This window comes from Porites lutea, chromosome 12 (genome assembly GCF_958299795.1).
Source record: "Porites lutea chromosome 12, jaPorLute2.1, whole genome shotgun sequence".
Lineage (NCBI taxonomy): Eukaryota > Metazoa > Cnidaria > Anthozoa > Scleractinia > Poritidae > Porites > Porites lutea.
Window position 1 is genome coordinate 3,488,013 of NC_133212.1, and position 18,725 is coordinate 3,506,737.

The 18,725-nt window shown below is 37.3% G+C and overlaps 2 protein-coding genes across 2 annotated transcripts in view; both read right to left on the minus strand.

The window, feature by feature from the left end:
- The window catches only part of LOC140921564 (coiled-coil domain-containing protein 152-like), a 10,946-nt gene extending 5,525 nt beyond the window's left edge, over positions 1 to 5,421 (minus strand). The window contains exons 1-5 of the mRNA XM_073371566.1: positions 5,284 to 5,421; positions 5,040 to 5,145; positions 4,872 to 4,940; positions 4,324 to 4,388; positions 35 to 137 (exon numbers count right to left, since the gene is read on the minus strand). Of these exons, the coding sequence (XP_073227667.1) occupies positions 35 to 137; positions 4,324 to 4,388; positions 4,872 to 4,940; positions 5,040 to 5,145; positions 5,284 to 5,361 (421 nt within the window). The 5' untranslated portion in view covers positions 5,362 to 5,421. The remainder of the gene's footprint in view (positions 1 to 34; positions 138 to 4,323; positions 4,389 to 4,871; positions 4,941 to 5,039; positions 5,146 to 5,283) is intronic.
- A 993-nt stretch (positions 5,422 to 6,414) lies between these two features.
- LOC140921144 (5'-AMP-activated protein kinase catalytic subunit alpha-2-like) lies at positions 6,415 to 18,723 on the minus strand. The gene is made up of 15 exons (XM_073371109.1): positions 18,526 to 18,723; positions 16,247 to 16,388; positions 14,940 to 15,033; positions 14,462 to 14,544; positions 13,480 to 13,629; positions 12,984 to 13,053; positions 12,810 to 12,858; positions 12,577 to 12,682; positions 11,904 to 12,006; positions 11,152 to 11,266; positions 10,966 to 11,060; positions 10,512 to 10,650; positions 9,705 to 9,775; positions 9,326 to 9,391; positions 6,415 to 9,107 (listed from the first exon to the last, which is right to left on the minus strand). Exons 1-15 carry the CDS (start codon positions 18,704 to 18,706, stop codon positions 8,847 to 8,849), a joined length of 1,725 nt encoding a protein of 574 aa, XP_073227210.1. The 5' UTR covers positions 18,707 to 18,723; the 3' UTR covers positions 6,415 to 8,846.
- Between the last annotated feature and the right edge of the window lie 2 nt (positions 18,724 to 18,725).

Consider the following 18,725-nt stretch of genomic DNA (forward strand, 5'->3'; position numbering starts at 1 on the left):
ATCGATGCCTTTTAAGTAGCAAAACAATTCTTACTCTGTTGAAGAGTCTCTTCCTTGAATTTTAGGAGCTCCTGTCTGTGAGCTTGCTCTGAAATCTCAAGATTCTTAAACGCTTCAGACATTTGGAGTTTGTGTTCCTTTAAGACCGAAAAAAAAATTAAGGATATATTTTATTTAATTAATAGGCAATTAGAGCTTGTTGCAAATGCCTTATACTGTAGCAATTGCATAACCCGACTTGAAATATTGCCATAAAAACAGGAAACGTAGAGCCATGTCCAGCCCTGGCCATGAAATCCAGAGTTTCTTCACTTCTTACTTAGTTCCACACTTCCCAGAGGTGTGGAAGTGTGGAAAAGTCCGACAAAGTAAGGATATTGTCTCACTTTCCCTCAGTCATGAACCCTTTGTCATTCTTTACTTAGTTTTACACTTCTCAGAGGTGGGGAAGTGTGGAAAAGTCCGACAAAGTAAGGATACTGCCGCACTTTTCCCCCAGTCATGAACCCTTTGTCATTCTTTACTTAGTTCTACACTTCTCAGAGGTGTGGAAGTGTGGAAAAGTCCGACAAAGTAAGGATAATGTCACACTTTTCCCCAGTCATGAACCCTTTGTCATTCTTTACTTAGTTCTACACTTCTCAGAGGTGTGGAAGTGTGGAAAAGTCCGACAAAGTAAGGATATTGTCGCACTTTTCCCCCAGTCATGAACCCTTTGTCATTCTTTACTTAGTTCTACACTTCCCAGAGGTGTGGAAGTGTGAAAACGTCTGACAAAGTAAGGATATTGTCGCACTTTTCCCCCTGTTAAGAACCCCTTGTCATTCTTTACTTAGTTCTTCACTTCTCAGAGGTGTGGAACTGTGGAAAAGTCTGACAAAGTCAGGATACTGCCGCACTTTTCCCCCTGTTAAGAACCCCTTGTCATTCTTTACCTTGTTCCACACTACCCTGAGGTGTGGAAGTGTGGAAAAGTCCGACAAAGTAACGATATTGTCTCACTTTCCCCCAGTCATGAACCCTTTGTCATTCTTTACTTAGTTCTACACTTCTCAGAGGTGTGGAAGTGTGGAAAAGTCCGACAAAGTAAGGATATTGTCGCACTTTTCCCCCAGTCATGAACCCTTTGTCATTCTTTACTTAGTTCTACACTTCCCAGAGGTGTGGAAGTGTGAAAACGTCTGACAAAGTAAGGATATTGTCGCACTTTTCCCCCTGTTAAGAACCCTTTGTCATTCTTTACTTAGTTCCACACTTCTCGGAGGTGTGGAAGGGTTGAATAGTCTGACAAGGTGAGTTTACTGTTGCACTTCCCTGAGTCACGAGAAGCTCAGTGCGCTTTATGAGCACTTGGTTTTATTTCTGTCTGGTTTTTTACATTTTTCCTTAAGAACTGTTTTTATTTTGAATAGCAGATATAGCCATTGTTTCAATGCCAGCTGTTGAAAGAAACTTAAAGTTAAGAAATCCGATCTCCAACCAAGCTTTCTTCCTTATCAGTACGGGTTCAAATTTGATAATTGTTAGATTACGCCACATATCCACTGTTTCGCAGTTTTTCCTCTTCTCTAAGGTTATGTAAATGTTGGACATAAATTATGAAGAAGAAGCAACGCCACGCTCCGAGGCGAGCGGCTCGAGGCCAAGAAACCTCGAAAAAGAATTCACCTAAGGGTGACTCTCTAAAGACGAAGAGGAGGGTGGACCATGCAAATATTTTAGTATTGTCACATGCAGTAGAGATAACATAAATATTCCCGACCCTATAACACGCACCTAAACAGTAATCCCCCCTTTCCACAGAGAGATCTGCAGGTAGCTACTCTAGGCCGATAAGACACAATTATTACTTTATACAGAATGCTGTATATTTTTAGACCAATTTAGGTCATGAACCTGATGAAGGAATAGAACAATAACAATTGATTTGAGCATTTATAAACTTTATCAAGTTGATCTTAAAGCAAGGAAGATAGAACGCACATACTCTGCATTCTTTACTGCCTATTTTCAGCGTTGTCACGATCTTAAGAGACCTGACTGTTGTACCCGGGGTTAAGATTCTTTGTGTATTGTATTTGCGTTATGATGTGGCATTCACATTTAAATGATATGAAATTCCTAAAACAAAACGTTTTATACCCAAAGGGTACGACAGTGAGCATGAGTCAGCCGAATAGATCTATAGGAAGGAGAAAAACCCAGAATAAGACGTCTGACATATGGCACATTAAGATGAAAAATTTCAAACATAAAAATCCATAGATGAGATGACGTTGTTGAGGTTTCCGTTGAAAAATAAATAAATAAATAAACGAAGATAAAGGACTGACGGGGACTTCGTGACAGAGAAAAGGTAGGCTTGTTTTATGGTCGGGTATTCAAACAGATGGCAGTGAAACAAGGCTAATATCTTCTAGTCATAGAATTGTTGTCTAAACTTAAAATAGCATTTAAAAAGATGTAAAACGAGTTGCAGGAATAAAACCAACAAATACTCCCACTGCGCTTTATTCTCTTTTCATACATAGGAGTGTAACTAAGGAAAGAATGTCAAGGGATTCGTGACTGGGGGGAAAGTGCGACAATATCCTGACTCTGTCAGACTATTTCATACTTCCACACCTCTGAGAAGTGTAGAACTAAGTAAAGAATGACAGTGGTTTCGTATGACCAGGGGAAAAGTGTGACATTATCCTTACTTTGTCAGACTTTTCCACACTTCCACACCTCTGAGAAGTGTAGAACTAAGTAAAGAATGACAGTGGTTTCGTATGACCAGGGGAAAAGTGCGACAATATCCTTACTTTGTCGGACTTTTCCACACTTCCACACCTCTGAGAAGTGTGGAACTAAGTAAAGAATGACAAAGGGTTCATGACTGGGGGAAAGTGAGACAATATCGTTACTTTGTCGGACTTTTCCAAACTTCCACATCTCTGAGAAGTGTAGAACTAAGTAAAGAATGACAAAGGGTTCATGACTGGGGAAAAGTGTGACATTATCCTTACTTTGTCGGACTTTTCCAAACTTCCACACCTCTGAGAAGTGTAGAACTAAGTAAAGAATGACAGTGGTTTCGTATGACCAGGGGAAAAGTGCGACAATATCCTTACTTTGTCGGACTTTTCCAAACTTCCACATCTCTGAGAAGTGTAGAACTAAGTAAAGAATGACAGTGGTTTCGTATGACCAGGGGAAAAGTGCGACAATATCCTTACTTTGTCGGACTTTTCCAAACTTCCACATCTCTGAGAAGTGTAGAACTAAGTAAAGAATGACAGTGGTTTCGTATGACCAGGGGAAAAGTGCGACAATATCCTTACTTTGTCGGACTTTTCCAAACTTCCACATCTCTGAGAAGTGTAGAACTAAGTAAAGAATGACAGTGGTTTCGTATGACCAGGGGAAAAGTGCGACAATATCCTTACTTTGTCGGACTTTTCCAAACTTCCACATCTCTGAGAAGTGTAGAACTAAGTAAAGAATGACAGTGGTTTCGTATGACCAGGGGAAAAGTGCGACAATATCCTTACTTTGTCGGACTTTTCCAAACTTCCACATCTCTGAGAAGCGTGGAACTAAGTAAAGAATGACAAAGGGTTCATGACTGGGGGAAAGTGTGACAATATCCTTACTTTGTCAGACTTTTCCACACTTCCACACCTCTGAGAAGTGTAGAACTAAGTAAAGAATGACAAAGGGTTCATGACTGGGGGAAAAGTGCCACAATATCCTTACTTTGTCAGACTTTTCCACACTTCCACACCTCTGAGAAGTGCAGAACTAAGTAAAGAATGACAAAGGGTTCATGACTGGGGGAAAAGTGCCACAATATCCTTACTTTGTCAGACTTTTCCACACTTCCACACCTCTGAGAAGTGTGGAACTAAGTAAAGAATGACAAAGGGTTCATGACTGGGGGAAAGTGCGACAATATCCTTACTTTGTCAGACTTTTCCACACTTCCACACCTCTGAGAAGTGTGGAACTAAGTAAAGAATTACAAGGGGTTAGTGCCTGTGGGAAAAGTGCGACAATATCCTTACTTCCTCAGACTTTTCCACACTTCCACACCTCTGAGAAGTGTGGAACTAAGTATGAAAAAGGAAAGTATGGATCTTGTGGCCAGCACTGGACATTTGTGGAAACGTACGTTGAGCTTTATGTAAATGGTAAACTTCAACCGTCGAACTATTAAATGGAAAAAGAAATTGCCATATATATCAAAACAAATTGTCTCGTTTTCAGCTATTTTGGACATTGAAATAATATGAAAATTTAATCACGTAAATATTCAGAGGATGAGAAGGATATATAAACCTTTTCCAGGCTGTTGAATTTTTCTTCCATCTTCGAGATCTGCGATTTTAGACCCTCATTCTCTTCTAAAGAAACAAAGGGAACACCTGGATCATATAGTTAAAATATTTTTGTTTTTGAAGTACGGAAGGCAAAGAAGAAGCAAGAAATATAGGGAGGAAATGATGGGATGCTGAGGGGTGGAAAAAAGTGATAAAAAAAAAGAACTTAAATAAAAATGATAGAGAAGGTTGGCGAGGATCTGCCGTTAGCTAGGCTATTATATTTGACGCCTTTTGTTAATACTGAAGTCATGAATTCGATGACAAAACCAACTGAACCATAAAAAAAACTTTTCGGAATTAGTGTATGTATGCTGGTTGATAGTATAGCAAATGGTCGGGAAAGCCTTTAGGAATGAAAGAAGAAGAAAGCTAAGAGAAATGGTTGGTAATTAAGTGTCAAGTGGTTGTCTGCCATTTATTAAGAAATACTATCAGAACGAGTTCTTTCACTGTAAAAAAAAAAACAACAACAAAAAAAATTAATAATAATGATAATAAAAATACCTTCCTGGTCACAGCGTTTGGATAAAACTCCTTGGAGACTGTCTATAATTCCTTTTAACTTTCCAGCGTCTAAAAGGTCGAGGAATATAGAGAAGGACTTCAAATTTAAAATGTGGACATGGGGCACAGGTACAGAGGCTTTCATTTATGAATACCTGGTAGACCCACCTTCCAATGCAATCGTTTCTGCTTCTTGGCTCGTTTCAAGTTTTCTTGTGAGGGAACGGATCTCCATTTTAAGGCAATTGTTTTCGTGAGCCGCATCTCTTAATGCCTGTAAATTTATACGTCAACGGGAAAAAAATTACTTCTAATAAAATAAGCTCAAAACTAATCTTAAATTGTTTTTAGCTTGAGCTCAATATTTATATTTCTAATCAATAATAAGTTAGATAGTAAAACCTCAACTTACCGTTTGCCATTGCAAGAATTCTTGAATCAAGTTATCCAAGTCAACTTGCTTGTTCGTCTTTGCGTTTGAAGAGGTCATGTTTTTTAAAAGCTAACCCTGAGAATCAAAACTGTTTGGCAAAAACAAATCATTGTTGTTGAAATATGAACTTCTAGGATATACACGACTTTCAGTCAAACTCATAACAAACTCAGTCAAGCTCAAACTTACGACAACCAACAACAAGTGTGTTTTTGGCTTCTCCTCTGCTCCGACAGATTTTAACATCGTCGCGTCGTTGTCCAAGAACAACTAACTGAATGCAGCTTGAGAAAAAGTTGCAGTTTTAGGAAAGCAAAATTTTGGCTTACGTATTTACAACAACACCAAAAAAAAAAATCAATAGTCAACTACACTGAAACGCTTCATTAAAATTTGCTACTTTTCTTGTTGACAACAAACTTACAAGTTTTGGCGGGAAAACGCGTCGGCGTCGCGACTCGCGTGAGGTCCGGCGTCCAGGACTTTGGACGAGCCTTTAAGGGCCTCCGCCATGAAATTCGCCTCATGAATTTTTGTTTTCTTCTGTTAAAAGTAGAATCTCAAGGAAGAGCGAGAGATATCCTACATGCAAAGGCTCCTCAATAGCGGTAAAGTTAAGTCCTCCTTAGCTTTATACAACTTATCTAAAAGGAGCGAACGGCCTTTTTCATCTCTCCCAACGATTGGAATAAGTTCCACAGAAACTCATTTTGGAATCGAGAATCCAAGACTGTCTTAGATTACCCCTTTATCCATTCCCCACTCCCGCTTGCTCTAAGAACTCTCAACCAATCAGAGAGTGAGAAGGAGGACTCTTTCTCCAGACGATCAGCTACCACAATGGATCAATCGCACGTTAGTGAATTACACAGGAAATATTTCGAAAAAATAAAAATTCAAGCTAAAGCGACATTGATAAGTAGGCGACAGATGCTCTGAGCGTTAGGCTCTTGAAATTTGAAATTCGAATGTAAAGAGACAGGTCATGGTAGGCGGAAAGGGGTACAGTAAGGAGGGGGGAGGGGGGAGGACCACGCCCTCTTTCAAAATGTAACACCAGGTCACTCAAACAAGCAAACAAATACACAACTAGCCAAAACAAGAGGAAAGTCACTTCCATCTGTTTTAAAGTTTATTCAACTTATTTTAGAAAAAAATCTGTTACCTCTAATAACTGTTTAATACCTCTGCAAATAAATTTCATAACTTAGCTACAAATTAAAGGCAGGGTAAATAAATATGATAATAACAACTCTACCTAAATGCACTTTTATTCCCAAAACAATAGCCTGTAAAACCGCTTTATCTTTCCTTTACCCAAATAGCAGGGCAAAAAGGATAGGAAATAACTTTTAGGCTATTTGGAAAGGAAGATGCCTTGTTGCTTAATAATAGGCATGCTAATTATTTACCAATAACATTTTAATTTACTGAATACCTAAAAACATAGCAGTCACAAAACAAGTACTGTTACGGTCAAATCCACCTTTATCCCCAGGGTGGTTTAATCCCCCTTTGCTCTGGAGAGGAGGTTGGGCAAAGCCCCTTCTGACAGAAACCAGGTACTATGGTAACATTAAAGACCTTAAAATACACCGTTTCTGTATACGGGTTTCTGTGTATGGGGATCCCATACGTGTATAATAAAGGAAACATGTTTCCCCAAATGTGGTATTGGTATCATCACTCCAGCCTGTAGCCTAGTTGTTACTCACTGGTAATAGACTGCTGTCCATCCGTATTCATGGTTAAGGTACCTGTCGTTCCTGTAGCTGTAAACTGGAAACAGTGTATCTCAGGGTCTCTGAATGGTAGACACTTTTCTGAGATGAATATAGATACTCCACGATCCTCTAACGTCGTCAACTAAAACTCCCTGTAAGTAAAGCAACTGACTGAACTGCTTGAAACTTACTGCAATGTACTCTTCTTAATACGAATATTAGTCTGACACAACTTCTGTTGTGTGGAAGAGATTTAACCGTACACCAAAATAAACTGCAAAATGAAAACTTGGCAGTCACATACCTAAAAAAAATTTAGACAAACTGGGTTTGCTACAACTTTTCTTACCTTTGCAAATCTAAACCTTAGTATAACACAAGTTCTTTCAAACCAAATTTAAATCACTTGGACAAGAATAACAACGCTTTCCTTTGTCTATATAACATTAAATGTCTCATGAAACCAGGGAAGAACTTATGGGATATCCACATCAGCTCTAATGTAAGCAGCAAGATGAGATCTTACATTTCACTGATGAAACATACGGCCAGTCTGGAATTGAAGCAAGTGTTCTTATATCCTTAAAGGCAAAGTTTTGTCTTTCATGTTTTGGTTTGCACTTTTTTATATACAGCTGTAAGAGTTCGTTAATCGAGGTTCAATTGTATAGTCAATCCTCTGTTACAAGTAAACAACACGCTGGTGACTCATTCCCAGAAAAGAAATCACCTCTGAAACTTAGTAGCATCTAAACGAAGCATAAAGCTGTCGGTAATTTTACTTCTAATGTACATGGAATTATCCGTTGCTATCTTCATGCGAACAAAACAAGTTTGTCATGAGTAAAGAATAAAAATGTAACTGACTGAATCGTACTGCAATTTGTTGTCTTCATGGATGAATCCTCTACAAAGCAGCAGCACTTTTTGAAGAATTACACTTAACTGTTTTAGGCCACTTGGGCAATAAATAATATTAATGAATAACTTTTTATTTTTTTTCTGTCATCTTCAAAGGGAAAATGCCTGTTAAGTTTAGGCCCCTTAAAGAAGTCCCGATGGAAAAAAAAATGGTACACATAAGGCCATGTCCACTCGAATTCAGTCATTTTTGAAACTGCATAATTTTTATCCGGAATCTAGAGAGCAGTTTCAAAACAAGGGAGTTTCGGTGACCAGATTCACTGGTTTCATGTGGACAGAGGGCTGATTCGTGTTAAAAAAATTAAAATGCAGACTCCTGAAACGTATCCAGATTTGCTTGGATGTAACCTAAAAATACTGTCAAGTAAACATACGTTTCTTGAAATTCCAAAGGCTTCCCTATTTTAAAAATATAATGTAATTTACAGTACATTTACCAAAGACTATTTCTTCAGCTTGTTTTATTCATTAATTTTTCTGCTGTGGATTAGTATTACCAAATGTTCACCACAAATTGCAGTCAGAAGTACTGTCCTTAGTAGAAACCAAAGCATGAACACCTTTGATATTTTCGCTTTTTATCTTTCCTTCTCTCTTTACTTTTAATCCATCATGCTCTTGACACTTCCATCCACAACTTGCATGTTTACAAGGGAAACGATGTCAATGTCTCCATACATGTTTTCCCCCGTCATGGTTGATACTTTTGTTAAGTGGCATATCGCACATATGTCAGTTTCATGATGCATAAAAAAACTGATTTGAGATAACTTTACGCTCAGGCAACCAATTTGTATCACTTCCTCTGGTGTTGAAATGCACCTCCACTGATTTATGTACCTTTCCATTTGCTTCCTTTTCACTATATTATCCTAGAACTATATCCCACCTCCTTTAACAAGCAAGAGCAACAATGAGATTGGCACACATTTCCATGAATTCCATAACGTGATGTGAGCCAGTGTGACCAGGAGAGCTCAAGTTATCGGAATCTTTAAGGCTACTAAAGGAAGAATTACATGATGATTTCCGGGAGGATTTTCCAGATGTTATAACTCCCTCAGAATGTTCTGGAGGGTCTATGCAAGGGAGGCTTTTAAAGTCCAACAAATAACTCTTGTGGTCAACTTGGTATAACTGCAAGGCGATCTTGGTCTACAAAACGAAGAAAAAAAATCATAGTTTATGAAGAGCGTGCTGAAATAAAATCATCAGAACTCTATTTTTCTATTCTCCCTATCAGAGTGTACAAAATACCAATAAAAAGTTTGAGTTGTTGGTATTTTTGTTAACATTGAATTTTGCAACAAGTTACTGATTAGATCAAAACACTCAAACTATATTATATAGTGACTATGTATCAAAATACTTACATATTTTCCTGTGCCGTTATTGTGACGTATCACTCGAAGATGAAAGGGATTTATTATCTTCCATTCCTATAGAGGTCAAAAAACCTCATTAGTTATAATAGTTACCCACAATAATTCTCACAAACACATTCAAGTACATAAACTGTTGTCAACACAAGGACAGTGTTTTTCAGGGCATTATAATTTTTCCAATACAATATTTTTCCAATAAATAAAACTTTTTACTACAAAGGTTACTAAATCATAGTTCATTAAAATTTAATAAGTGGTGATGACTAGAACAGCAAGTGTAGAATGAGACCGGGGGAGTGTACATGTGTGCGGTAAATGAACATTAATAATGACTTAAAATTCCGATGAATTTCAAGTGAGCACTCACATATCCTAGAGACATCATGGCTCGGTATACTTCTCCCATTATGTCATTTGGCTTACTCTGTGACCGAATACCTGTTGCAAGAAATCATACAAACAAACAACTTGTTAACCTGAGATCAGGTCCAATTTTAGCGGTTCTCATACATTCTCTCTATTTAAACGGCTACCACTGGAATGTTATTACAAAGCGAAACGAAAATTGAGCCTGATCTCAGGTCAACAACTTGTAATCAAAAATAAAAATCATTAACACGGTTTTTTCTCAAATTCAAAATATGATTCAGGGCAAGACTTGTCAAGACAAGACAAAAAACATGACAAGACTCAATAAACTAAATATAGGCTAGAGATACCATTATTCATTTCTTCGAGTGGTTGGTGATTCTTTGTTAATTTAATCCAACACTGACAAAAAGTTGAGCTGTTCAAGTGTTTTGCTCCTGCCCATGACCAAAAAAAAAAATTCAATGGCAGAATCAAATTCTTTTGTACAAAATCCTAAACAATAAAAGGTATCACAAAAACGTTCTGGCAAAGAGGTTTAATCTGAAATGTAACATCACAGGGCTTCATACACAGATTTTATCGTCAGAAGGAAAACTCACCATGAAGTTGTCTAATGCTATTGAGAAAGAACTTGATAGCTTTATTATGATGGCATTATTTTGATTATATAGCTTTCATTAACATGTCAATGGACAAATCTAGTGATTTCCTAGTCCTAAACTGGCTACAAGACTGACCAGGCTTCCTTGACTTTTACAGCTGGTGGTTGTACAAACTATCTGTATGCCTAATACAAACTTACCTAAATGCCATTTGGGTCGCTTTCCCAGGGCTAACCTGAGGTATGGCACTTTCTTGGATGGTGTAGTGGGAAGAGCAGTCGACCCAGTTCTTAAAACATCAACTGAAGTGGATGAGGGTCGCTGTGTTGCTGTTGTGGTCTGGTGAAAAATAGGCAGATCTTTAATAATACTTACTGATCTAATAAACCTTATACTAAATGCATTTTTCAGGGAACAAGCTGGAGCCATAGCTTCACTGTTAATCGACCTTAAATGAATGTTTTCAACTTGTTAATGCGTATATTGTGGGTGCAAAGAAATTCTGTTTTACAGATCGTACTTCTGGCAAGCTGAAGCTATCATGTTCCGCTGTAAGAGTCCTTTCAACTATACTCCCCCCCCCCCTCCCGCCGTAAATTCTTTGATGAGCTAAAACTGCTGTTTGAAACAATTTTTGTAAACACAGACACCTACCACAAGAGACGTCGAATCTTTCACAATAAATGCAGAGGTAGGTGGAGAAACAGATGAGTAGAACTCCTGTACATGTAGTTTTCCCTCACCTTCAGCTGTAAAAAATATAAATAAATAAAGTTTATCCCAATGCCTAATAAGCCTGTTCCTCCAAAGAAACCGGTCACATTCCAATACTGAACTTACCAAGCATTCTCATTCTCTTGTTGTCGAGTATAAGGTGATAAGCTATCTTCAGTTGATCATGTGTATCTCCATTCTTTATTGCCCATCTCACATCAGTTTCATGACAGTTTAGTTTCTGTTGAGTGAAAAATATTTATATAGTGGAACACATCATTAAATTGTCTTTCAGACAAAATTAATAAACTACAGTGACTACAAACATATACCACCACTGCTGGCTCAAGCAATTCTGAGGAACTGAGGGGAGGGGAGGGGAGGGGAGGGGAGGGGAGGGGAGGGAAGGGAAATCATTTCACATACATCATAGAAATGTAAAAAGCCCAACAGACCTATTTGTCTAACTCAATGTTGTACCCAATTGGAATCTTCCGGGGTTAAGAATTCTTTGTGTATTGTATTTGCATTATAAAGTGGCATTCTCATTTAAATGACAAGGAATTCCTGAAACAAAACATTTCATTTCCAAAGGGTTTGAATTGGGTACAACATTGAGTTAGCCGAACAGGTCAATGGGGATGTCTTTTCAGATTAACAAGTTTAAGTTAAACAATGCCCCTAATGATGTAATTTTAAAAAAATTAAAATGACACAGGAAACACTCGATGTGAAAGTAATTGATGGTCAGACTAAAAGATTTGATTCACAGAGTCAAAGGTTTAGAATTACATACAAAACCAAATCACAAGAAAAGTAGTCAGTTATACATACAAAAGAAGATAAGTAAAATATTATAAAGAGTAAGAAATTCCAACCTCACAAACTTGTGTCAAGCACTCTTGGTCAATGACATCACTTTCTAATTTTGATGATGGAAACAGATAAATTGGAAGATCTTTTCTGAACCATTCATGATTTCTGAAGGAAAAACCGGGAGTGATACAGTGTATTTAAATAATTATTAAAGATCAAACACTCACATCAGACAAAGCAATCAACTTTAAAAGATGACTGTACATTGTACACGTAAATATCTTCATTGCTTTTCTTTCTTGAACAGGGAAAATAATCTTATATGTTTATATCAAAATTGTCCCTCAAAATGAGACAATTACATGTACCACAAAAGGTCAAAGCTTCATTAACACAATGACAAGGAATCAAATACATCATTGATCACTATCATTTAATTCTTTGACTTCTTTCTTCTTGCAAGAATAATTTAATTATTTTGTTACCATGAAACAAAGAACTTATTTCCCCTGCATTTTCTATACATGTAGATTCATTATCTCAACAACATGCTTTTGTAGGTGTTAAGTCAAGCTACAGATCTTTAAGGACAACAAAAGCAAAATCATGAATGAGAAATAATAAAACATTTACAAATTTTTCACAAAATGGACAGTACTCAAGCAATACCTTTTTGAGATGCAGTAATTTCTAATTTTCACATGAAGACAACTCAATACAGTATATCCAACTCACTTTATCTGTTGCATTGTAGCTCTTTTCATTGGATCAACTTGGAGCATTGAAGAGAGAAGACTACTGGTTTCCGCTGAAAGATGTGACGGGATGTAAAACACACCACCTGAAGGAAATAACAATAATAATAATTTTTATTTAAGAGAAAATACTACCAAACCATACAAAATTAATAGCTACATACATCCTGTTCCAGGGGAAAAAAGAAAGAGATAGAGAGTAGAACTACCAACCTTTAATTTTCTTGAAAAGAGTTGGTATGTGCTCATCATCGAATGGAAGCTGAAAGGAGAAAAACAAACCAAAATAAGTGGAGGACTTACCAAAGATGCTATTTTCTGCCATTACAAAACAGAGAAAGGGAATTTTAGAATTCAAAGAGAAGGTTTTTTAAATTTGATACTCACACTTCCACATAAAAGGGCATAAAGAATCACACCACAGCTCCATATATCAACTTCTTGTCCTGCATAAAGCCTGCAAAAGAACAGCAGCAATCATTAATAACAGTAATAATAATAATTCCGTTATTTACCCCTGGCAGTATTTATAGCACTAATGCTAGTGACAATTCAAATTGACCTTAACAGGGTTAAGAATCCCAACTGGCTGGAGGCAAACCAGCTGGCTATTTACAAGCATGGTCGAGGATTTGAATTTGTGGGACTACTGCAAACAAATCAAGCTAGCGGTCAGAGTGGGACTTGAATTCGGGGACTCCGAATTGCAAGTCCGGCGCTCTAAACAGTCGGCCACGCTGCCTTCTTAGGAGTCTGTTTTACAGAGGTGTCAAGAGAGTCTAGTCAGCTGTAGTAAATAATGTCAAGAAAATGGATGTTGAAGAGCTTTATGAACCTGGTTCCTTTTTATGTACTACCACTGTATGTCAACAAGCAGACTTACTTTCCAGAAATAACCTCAGGTGCAGCATAGTTAGGTGATCCACAACTTGTTCGAAGAAATTCTCCATCAGTCATCATGTTGGAGAGACCAAAATCGGCAATCTTTACATTTGCTTGCGCATCCAGCAAGAGATTTTCTGGTTTAAGATCCCTAATCAAATAATTTGAAACATTTAACTGAATAAGATGACAATTTAGCGATATCAAGCTAATCTAAGGCAAACAGTAGTCGGGAAATACTGGTCGAGTTCAATATTGGCAATTAAAAGGGACAAAAAGGTCAGGGTTTTTTCACAATATTAACTTATTAATAGGCACATTAACCCTTTAAGCCCCATTATCCACATACAAATTCTCCAAACTGATCTCCATACATTTCCTTACAGAATTAGTTGAGAGAATTTGTTCAAAGATCAAAGCATTTTCCCTTAGGTGATCATTTTATTTATTCTCATAAACTTTTCTTTTAATTATTATTGGTATTGTTAGGAGAAAATTGATGTTGGTCACTCCTGGGACTTAAGGGGTTAAAGAGGATACGTATAAAGAGTGGGTGCTGGCAATGAGCAACACTGAGGCAAAGACATAAAAAATAAACAGAGCTACATGTAACTGATAGGGTAACCATGGCAAGCTCCAATGACACCTGTCACACTGAGGATACTCAAGGGGTGTTTATGAGCAAGATTTGCGCTAAAATGAAATTCTTGAAACTGGTACAGCAATTTCGGTGAACTTGCACTGGTGTGACTTATTCTGTTACATGGCTCTTTCTAGTGGTATCATGCAAACAAAATTTGTTAATACAGAGCCTAGAAAAGGAACTGGGCCGTGAAGTGGCACCAGGAACTAAAAAAAGAAGATTGTCACAAATAAGTACAGAAAAAGTACAGAAAAGCCATAATTTACAACCAGTCTCCTGCCAGTTAATCACGATTATAATAACCCTGTTACGCTGTACCAAGAAAGACACCATTCCATACCTGTGGACCACCATGTGTCTGTGACAATAATCTACTCCAGATATAATCTGTTGAAAAAACCTGCGTGCCTCTCTTTCTTCAAGCTAAAAATACAAAACAGCAGAGTAAAGTAATGCAATTAGATAATCATCAGGGTTCTCATTAAGTTTTAAAGTAGACAGCTAGGATGTAAAAGTAGACGGATTGGCAGTCAAGTGCGGTAGGCAATTTGAAGATTTCACATCATCACTTTACCAATTTTTCCCCAAAAGCAGATGGCTAAGACCTCAAAGTAGCCAGTTTTCTAGTTGGTTGCCGGCACTTAATGAGAACCGAATCACATTACATGTTCAAGACGGGTTTTAGCACCAGTCATTAATAGTACATGAACAATAAATCTTATTATTGAAGCATGAGAATTTATAAGCAGCAAAGCACCTTAGCTCACGTGCATCTTAACAGCACTGAATTTGATCCTAGAAGGCCCACGGATGCTTACCTTTCCATGCTTTAGAATGTAGTCAAACAATTCCCCTCCTGACACATACTCCATAACCATGAATATATCCGAAGGAGTGCTAATGACCTGATACCTGTATACAACAATCAAAAATAACAACAGGCATTAATGATGACTCAGTAGTGAGGAGTTTGTAGATCAAAGACATCTTTGATAAATGGGGTAATTTATTTTGGAGAATCAGTGTTTTCAAAATCAGCCGTCGGCCGTCGCATCCCACGGCAACTTTTTGATTTGCGACGCCTACTTTCCCTTAGGTAAATTATATGACAAATAAAACTTTTGATAAAAAGTGGTAAGTGTTCACAAAGCTGTTGCGAGCAAGCAAACTTGAAATTTTTCTGGAGAATTTCGCCAAAACATCTTGAGTCTGCTTTTAAAATACGTTCTCTGCGTAACGTTGAGGACGAGTCGAAGACTGGGTCTCAGTTACAGGGAACATTGTAGTTAGCGGTTTCTGAAGCGACTCTATATAAAACGCCACATTTCGTCTCCAAGAACACGGCAGAATGGCAGAAAAGCGACAGCGTGGTTTACGGGAGATGTGGTCGCTGACAGTGACAAACAAGAAAAAGAAAAAGGATGCTGCGGGTAATAATGTGGTTAAAGCGTACCCTAATATTGTGGTTAATAAAGTTACTAAAAGCATCAAAATTTATCAGTATTTTCGATATCTAAAATTTGCTAGTTCTGCGTCTCAAAATGCGGGAAAATGCGCCTCCAAGAGTCTAGAAATTCAAAATTTCCTGGGGGGGGGGGCATGCCCCCAGACCCCCCTAGAGAGCAAGGCCCTCCGGGCCTTGCAACTCCTACTCAAATAAACGCAACTCCTACTTCAAAAACTGTTGAAAACCCTGAGAATAGATGCTCAGCTGACCCTCTGGAATAGTACAGAATAAATATTATAAAAATCAAGAATAATTTTTACAACAAATTTTGTTAGCCAGGAATTAGTTAAGGCCAGCAAAGTAAAATCACATTTCATGATTTCAGGATTTGTAATGGGTTAATCGCACCAACACTCCTTGAGATAATCTCCCATCACTCCAGTCTCCCTTTTTTGATCACACAGCACTGAAATACTAGAATCTTAAATATCTAAAAGTTCGAAGTTCAGTGATCATGCATTCAGATTGCACAATTTGGATTAAAAGAAAGTAAACTGATTAAACTCACTGTATCAAAGGAGAAAAGAAGATATTTTTTGCCACGTGATAAAACTTCCATTCATTAATAGGGGTCAAGATCATTTCAAGCAAAAGCTCAGTCGCTAGCCCAATACTTACAGTTTAATAATGTGTGGATGTCTGAAGAGCTTTAAGTTTTGAATCTCCCTTCTTATTTTTCCTACAACATCTAGGTTCTTTATCTTTTGTCTGTTGAGGATCTTAACTGCAACTTTGTGGCCTGTCAGTTGATGTACTGCCACTAAAATGAACAGGAGTGCAAAAATTAGTAATTTCTCTAATAGCAGTGACAATCATGAAGTTAGCCCAAGAAAACAACTGTCTCTCCTCCCTCCTCGCCACTATACCTCAGTGACAAAAATCCCATACAGATGACATAAAATCTGTCTGGAATCTGGTCAGGAGCTCTAATTGGTCACATGTACATGCAGTAGTTAAACTGTATTATAGCTATTTTTATAAAAAAAAAAAAAAAAAGAAAAAAACAGACAAATGCGAAAGACAAATAGTCACAATGATGTATGAAAACATGATAAATCCAATACAAAACCGTACATATTCACGGAGGTCGTTCACAGAGAAACACAAATTAAGTTCACCATAATCAACCGGGGAAAACATAAAATCAAACAAATTTACGTTTGGAACCCCAAAACAACCTGATTAATTATGTAAACATTGATTTACGTCATCAGTATGAAATTTCTGTCGCTGAGGCGCAAACATCCCCCTGGTAAGATGTCTCTAGAAGCGAGGAGCAAGATTGCTGTTTTCACAAGCTATCATCTAAAAGTGATCTCTACAATCCTATTGCTTCACATATTTCATGTCACTGACAATCTATACATGAATGAAAAGCTCATTCAGTAGGGGTTTTTGTTGACAAATGAACCTATGGAATCTTTGTATGTATCACCATAAAGTAGTTGTGTACACTAAAGTTAACATGAGAAAACAATTGACATTTTGAAGTGCCACTACTGGTTTCCCTATGAAATTAAGTCTGAGGAACAAACGCAGAAATTCAATACTGATGACATGCTAATATCCAGATTTGGGTATTGCTCATGATTGGTCGTGCCGCAAGGAAAAATTTCTTAAACCAATCAGAAGCACTACCCGGCCATCTTGACTGAACAAGACTGGTTACTGGATTTACTATATTATGACAAAAAGAACACTTGATTCTTGTAGAAACTAAGCCAGAAATCCCAAGTGGACAGGAAGGACAAAAATAACACAGAATTTGTGAACAATTTCTATAATTCTATCTTTTTTACCATTAATAAATTATGTTCACAGCTGTATAAATTTCTTTTATTTGTAGAATATTTTTTAATTAATTTGATTACTGTTTATTTGTGGGCCATTTTCAGTTTCATCAAAGTCAAATGACTCTTCTTTAAATGAAGTCTTTCATTCTTATAATCATTCACTCACACAGTCAGCAATATAATAAAGTAGTTTGATACATAACAAACTTCTATACAATGAAATCCTCTGTATAACAAACGATTTTCTTCACCCCAGTAATAGTAAAATATATGGAGAAGAACCTTGATATAACGAAATATAGCTACAGTGAACAAATTTTGCCAGTCCTTTGGCCCTTTGTTATATCGAGGTTCCACTGTATACAAAATAATTAATGTATACTAAGATCATAGTATACAGAGGAGTATACATTTGTTAATATTGTGTATCAAACTATTTTAAATAATATAAGAAGTGTTCACTACTGCGTGCCACAGTGGTGAAAAACAACTGCTGTATAAACGCATCGAGAAAGTTAATCTTGTGTTTCTTCTTGTTTCAGTTAAAGAACTCTTGCAGTTACATGTACATGATCTCCAATAAAGTTCAAAGTCCGTTATTAAGAACTTTAATAAAATGACATGGAAAGAGTAAAGAGCTTTAATGGAATTAGCAACAAATAAAAGATAAAGAGTTTTCTCAGCAGCGCTCAAAGGTCAATACAATTATCAAGTTGTTGATGAAGGTATGCTTATAACACGTAAATAAGCTAAGATCAATGAGGCCTGACTTGCGTGAAAGTCAACAGTAAGTCTTGAATGACCAGGGAACCAACATCGCACGGTTCTTGCATGCAAACACGTTAGTTGTTAGGCATCAACGCGCTGATTTCATTACTTTGTACCTTCAATTCAGGCCTAGTAATGCTATAGAGCCTGGTAGTATATATACTATCATAACAGCAATTATTACTGTATTTTCCCAGTGATTTATTCATTCGTGTGTAGCAAATTTTCTGCTACATGCAAATGACTAAGCATTTTGCGTACGTGGAGTTGTGCACGCTTTCATCGATCTCTCCTAATTACAGTATAGTTAACACAATTAACCTTACTAACACTTACTTTTCACTTTTCCAAACGTTCCAACACCTAAAGTTTGTCCGAGTATGTAGTTCCCGATGCTCAGTTTCGAGGTCATCGACTGACCGCGATCTCTGTCTTTCTCCTTCGTCGCCATGTTGTTGGGATACGGAGTCACGTGACTATAACTTGGTCTCTTCCTCTTGTTCAGAAACCGAGGCATTGTGGTATACTGGTTGAGA

Excerpts from the sequence above, each read along its gene's own strand:
- LOC140921144 (XM_073371109.1), bottom strand. The coding sequence starts at position 18,706 with ATGCCTCGGTTTCTGAACAAGAGGAAGAGACCAAGTTATAGTCACGTG. Across the intron at positions 12,683-12,809 it reads TCTTTTCAAGAAAATTAAAG|GTGGTGTGTTTTACATCCCG; the intron begins GTTGGTAGTTCT and ends TATTTCCTTCAG. Across the intron at positions 12,007-12,576 it reads GCTACAATGCAACAGATAAA|AAATCATGAATGGTTCAGAA; the intron begins GTGAGTTGGATA and ends TTTTTCCTTCAG.